Source organism: Chrysochloris asiatica, unplaced genomic scaffold (assembly GCF_000296735.1).
Source record: "Chrysochloris asiatica unplaced genomic scaffold, ChrAsi1.0 scaffold00054, whole genome shotgun sequence".
In the NCBI taxonomy this organism is placed as follows: domain Eukaryota; kingdom Metazoa; phylum Chordata; class Mammalia; order Afrosoricida; family Chrysochloridae; genus Chrysochloris; species Chrysochloris asiatica.
In genome coordinates, this window is record NW_006408572.1 from 5,889,994 (window position 1) to 5,895,831 (window position 5,838).

A 5,838-nucleotide genomic window follows, 5' to 3' on the forward strand; every position below is an offset into this window, starting at 1 on the left:
ACTGCTGCTTCCGTGAGTGTTGATAGTTGATCCAAGAAGAATGAAGTCCTTGACAACTTCAATCTTTTCTCCATTGATAAAATGTTGTTTATTGGTCCAGTAGTGAGGACTTTTGTTTTCTTTACACTGAGGTGCAATCCATACTGAAGTCTTTGATCTTCAACAGTATTTTAAGTCCTCTTCGCTTTCAGCAAACAAAGTTGTATCATCTGCATATTACAGGTTGTTAATGAGTCTTCTTCCAATCCTGATGCCACAGTTTTCTTCATATAACCCAGCTTCTCGGATTATTTGCTCAGTATACAGGTTGAATAAATATGGTGAAAGAATACAACCCTGTTGAACACCTTTCTTAATTTTAAACCATTCAGTGATCCCATGTTCTGTTCGAACAACTGCCTCTTGGTCCACGTACAGATTCCTCATTAGCACAATTAAGTGTTGAGGAATACTCATAATTTGCAATGTTGTACATACCTTGTCATGATCCACACAACCAAAAGCCTTTGTGTAGTCAATAAAGTACAGGAAAACAACTTTCTGGTATTCTGTGCTTTCAGCCAAGATCCATCAGACATCAGCAATAATACCCCTCATTCCACATCCTCTTCTGAATCCAGCTTGAACCTTTGGAAGTTCTCTGTCAATGTATGCTTGTACCCTTCTGACCAGTGTCTAGGGTCAGGAGGACTTGTGTTCCTGTGTCCCTGTGGTGAGCTAACTCTCCATTGCTCTCAGAGCCAACTTGGTCAAGAAGAGAAAGTTCAAGGGGAGAAGTTATTGACTTCTCTTCCTTTCTCAATTGTCTCCTCCCAGGTTGGATCTGCTTGTCTGTAAAGGAAAAATCACATTTGAATCTCACCTCATGAGCATCCAGTAAATACTTCTGCACGTTCTGATGACACATAGTACACTCAACCTAAAGACAGAGAGAAATATGGGTTTCAATCCAGCACTTTTGCCTTTTCCCACATCTGCCTTGGCCCACGGTGTTTTGGGTCTAGGTCTGTAAGCTCCTAGAGAACAGGGTTCAGGTTTAAGAATGTTTGCAGGACCGGTTGAGTTGACATGGATGCCTGAGTTTTAGACTTTCCAGACAGACACAGGGTCCTGGGAGAGATTGATGAAACCACAGGCAAGAAAAGCCGCTGAGTCAGACTACCTCCTAGATTCTCCTTTCTTACTTCCCTTCACAAATTTCAACAGAACATCCAGCCTTTCCTGAAACGAAATTGCCTTGGCCAAACCAGTAAGTTTTTTCTTGTTGTTAAGTGCTGTTGAGTCGGTTCCGACTCATAGCAGCCCTCTATAGGGTTTCTGAAAAGCGGCTGGTAAGTTTGAACCACTGACCTTGTGGCTCAAACTGCCCTTGAGGTCCAGAGCATATCCTGCAGCATCACACCAGGACTTTATTGGGCCCCAATTTTGATAGCCGAAGCCGAAGTTGCTAGCCCCTATCAACCTAGTGTACGGAGGAGGCAAGCTTGATTTGTGATATGAAGAAAACATCCCTGTCGTTTGGAAATTTGGGCAAGTTCATCCATAAGCTAAGTCCAGTTCATCAAGTTGTAGCAATTTACGCTTGCTCCCTGTATCAAACTTGTTCATCTTCATCTGACCGAGTTCTGGCCAGCAAGTCATACAAGCTAGGACAAATGGATTCTATCTGCGAGTTTGGAAGTTCTCTCATGCCTCTCCCAATGTGAGTCCATCTAGCTGTATCACTGTTAACTCTAGGCCCAGTGGCTAGGCCAATAGCCACAAAACAATCAAGCACCTTAACTGGAGTTAAAGGGACATCAGTCTCCACAACTCAGGGACCACTATCAACGGCTCTGAAAGGGATCACATTAGAAGGTCCTGGATAGAGCAGTAGGAAATGTGGAACAAAACTCAAAATTATTAAAAAACAAAAGAAACAAAAAAGCACCCACCGGCACTGGTCAGAAAGAGGACAGAGGAACCTGAGATTATGGCCCTCCACCACCCTTCAGATCTGGAGAGGACCTCAGTCAGCATCATGGCCCATTTTCAGATAGGAACATAGCAGGTCACAACACTAGTAAGGTAGCTCACCAGGGAATGGTCAATTATTCAAGATCAAAAGGACAACATTTCCCTAAGGACAAAGTTGGGAAGGGATGGGAAGGAGGGTGGAATGGACATAGGAACCACAGGGGGGAAGTGGGATGACTGTTGTTACGGGGAAGGATTGCAATCATTGAGATGGAATAAAGAATATGATTTGCTAATGTAAAACTGATGAACTTCTCTGTAAAACTTCTCGGTATACACAATAAAAAGTTAAAATAATAATAATAAATAGCTGAATGTAGAATTACCATAGGACCCAACAGTCTTTCAGTCCTAGGATATAACTATGGTATGTGAAGGGAATACACCGTGTTCATTGTAACACTTCCCACAATACCCAAGAGATGGAAACAGCTGGAATGTCGTCCATCAACAGAGGAATGGATAAACAACATGTGGTACACACCCACCATAGAATACTAAGCATCTATAAGGAGAAATGAAACCATGATGCATGCCACAGCCCAGATAAACCCCCAGAAACATGCCGAGCAAAATAAGTTGCAAAAGTACAAGTACTGTATGATGTCACTTAGATGAAATGAGCAAACATAGTATATAATAAACATATTATGTAACAAAGATCATTAATGGTTACCAAGGGTGAGAGAGGAGTCCTCGCGTTGTAAGATAAAAACTGGACTGTTGACTGCAAGGTTGGAGGTTCAAATCCACCAGCTGCTCCTCAGAAACCTTATACAGGGTCAATATGAGTCAAAACCAACTCGATGGCATTTAGCAACTACAGCAAGGGTGAGAGAGGGGAATTTTTGTTTGGGAGGCATTGAGTTTATGCTGGTGGTATATTTTGCAAGTTGATAGTGATAATGGTGATACAACATGACACACATCATCAATGTGATCACAGGCTTTGTTGTGTGGTGAATGTTTGGGGATGCATTCTTTTTGCCACAATAAAGCAAATGGAAAACCACGAGTGTAGGCTGGCTTTAGTAAGAGAAATGCAGAAGGACTGCTTCCATCCCTCAGGTGAGGCCTGAGGCTGAGAGGGGCTGCCTGACTTTCACTGGGATAGTCCAGTGAGTGGCTTCAGCCAGGATGGGTTCTGGCTTCCCACCCAATGCTCAACCTGACCCCTCACCTCCTTGTGCTTGTCCTCCAAGTGCTCCTCCATCTCCTTTTTGGGGACTGGCTCTTCACACTCTTGGCAGATGACTAGGAACCGCATGCAGTGGACCTCATGGAGGGTGAAGTGGGCAGAGGCCACATTTCTTTTGCTGTAGGGTCAAGAGATAAAGGAAAACCGGCTTATCTTATGGTGTAAAACAGGGAATTGTATTTCGCACCCAGGTCCTGACTAAGATTGTTAGACAGAAAGAAGAGGACAGCACTTTGGGAAGGACTGGGGTCCCTGTCACAAGCAGGGGATTTCTTAGCAAACAGGTCTTCCCAGAAGTGGGGTCCTTGATCCCCTCCCACACCTCCCTCTCCAGTCCTGGGGGTCAGAATGGTTGTGGAGAATCTCATTTGGTGCCTTTCTTTCAAAGATTGGTGTGAAGACCATGTTAGCAGAACCCCAAATTCAGACCCAGCCTCTGACCAGTAGGAGTAATCCAGTGGATACAATTAGCCTGGACATTTATTTGACTTCAGGACTGTCTCAGAAAATCTGAAATATCTTAGGGAGGGGGGTATGGCAATGGTGACCACCCCTCACCCCTGCCCACAGCACCCATCTTTCTCCTCCAGGAAAATTTGACTACTGGTTCTCTTCTCTCCTCTGTTTATTAAGCCTGCCCCCCTCCCCCCAACTAGGCCAACAGGGCAGGGGGCTAGAGAAAGCACTCTCTTACCAGTATTGGCACACCTGGACGTCCTCCTCCAGGGTCTGGCCATCTCTCTCTGAGGTCTGACCATCTCCCTCCATGGTCTGGTCTTTATGATTAGTTTCATAGTTTCGTTTTTATTTGCAGACAAGGAAACAAAACTGAAAGTATTCTAGAATACCACAACAGCTCCAGGGAGGAAGAGGATTGTCCAAATGCTCAGCCCAAGGGTGTTCCAAGGTTTCTGTGTTTGGACTTCCTCGAGGGGCAGGGTGGTTAGTGGCAGATTATTTCCAGCACGGCCAGCCCAGCAAGCCCCTGAGGTCTCCCTCTACCTTTGCTGCTGTACAGCTGTGCTGTGTTGTTTTCTGGAGGGTGGGAGCCAGGGGAGGTCACCCCTGCGGCAGCCCTCCCCTCACTCTGGGGATGTGCTGGGGGTGGGGTCACTCCACTGTTGTCTCTCTTTCCCTTCCTCAGGCCACTGGGCTCCCACCCCTCCCGTCTCGTGCTTTTCACTGGTCTTTGATTGGCAGGAAAGAGGGCGTCCTCCAGGTTGAACTTGAGGGCAGATCTCTAAAAGGGCCTTGTTGATCTTCTCCTGCAGATTCCTTGCATTTCCAGTTAGTTACAATTTGGAAAACATGATTGGAGGGTGGGGAGATCCAGGGGATTCAGGCTGGTGTACACCATGTCTTCAGGCTTTGGAATCACATTCCAACGCTGCCACTTAGTAGCTTGGTCACCTGCCTATCTCTCTGTGCTGCTCCTTTAATTACAAAATCAAAGCAAACACTAATACAGTGCTAACTAGGTGACAGTCCTGGTGTGGCGCTGTGTGCTAATGCATCAGACTGTAAAGTCGTTTGAACTGCAAGGTTGGTGGTTCAAGCTCACCAACTGCTCCTTGGAAACCCTATACAGGGTCGCTATGGGTCGGAATCGACTCGACGGCACTTCACAACAACAACAACAGGTGACAGACTGATAGGGATAGAACCCTAACTAGGTAACAGACCTGATGCTAGAAGCTATGCCACTGGTATTTCAAAGCACATGCAGGACCATCCACGGTAGACAGCTTTCCACAAAACTTCCAGACTAAGACAGACTAGGAAGAAGGATCCATTTCCGAAAATTAGTCATTGATGATCTTTATGGATCACAGCGGAGCACTGCCCAACTTTCTTGCTCTGGACACATCGTTGGAAAAGATCAGTCGTTGGAGGCCGATATCATGTTTGGTGAAACAAAGATTCAATGAGGGAGTGGGAAATCATTGGGGAGACAGATTGGAGTGCTAGGCAGCAATTTGAGGGTGACACAGAACTGGACAACACTGTCAGTCAGGGTCAACTCGATAATAATGAGGTGTAAGGTAGCGTGAGGGAGGCTCTATTATCATCCTATTTTCAGTTGAAGAAGCGGAGACAGGGCAGGACTATGTAACTTGTGCAAGTCATATAATGAACAGGCAGCAGAATCAGGATGTGGAACCAGACAACAGGGCCCTAGGTTAATCTCTCCTGGAATAGCCACAGAGTCAGGAAATCTGATATCAAATCCTAGGAGTATAATTAACTGACATCTTGAGTAACATTAGCCTTTCTAGGTGTCTATGTTTCCTCATTTACTGGACTAAACTGAGTACCCGTGGGACTTTTAGAGTGTGTTGTTCTTAGATGCTGTCAAGTCGGTTCCTACTCATATGTACAACAGAACGAAACATTATTTGGTCCTGCATCGTCCTCACAATTGTTGGTATCTTTCAACCCATTGTTGCTGCCACTGTGTCAACCCCTCTTGCTGAGGGTCTTCCTCTACTTTACCAAGCATGATACTCTTCTCCAAGACTAATTCCCTCCTGAAAACATGTCCAAAGAGAGGTGAAGTTTCACCATCCTGGTTTCTAAGTACTTCTTCTAACACAGATGTGTTCTTCTGGTAGTCCATGGTACTT

General features: G+C 45.4%; 1 protein-coding gene across 1 annotated transcript in view; it reads right to left on the reverse strand.

The window, feature by feature from the left end:
- The window catches only part of XAF1 (XIAP associated factor 1), a 15,408-nt gene extending 11,426 nt beyond the window's left edge, over positions 1-3,982 (reverse strand). The window contains exons 1-3 of the mRNA XM_006863477.1: positions 3,909-3,982; positions 3,197-3,332; positions 863-919 (exon numbers count right to left, since the gene is read on the reverse strand). Of these exons, the coding sequence (XP_006863539.1) occupies positions 863-919; positions 3,197-3,332; positions 3,909-3,982 (267 nt within the window). The remainder of the gene's footprint in view (positions 1-862; positions 920-3,196; positions 3,333-3,908) is intronic.
- Between the last annotated feature and the right edge of the window lie 1,856 nt (positions 3,983-5,838).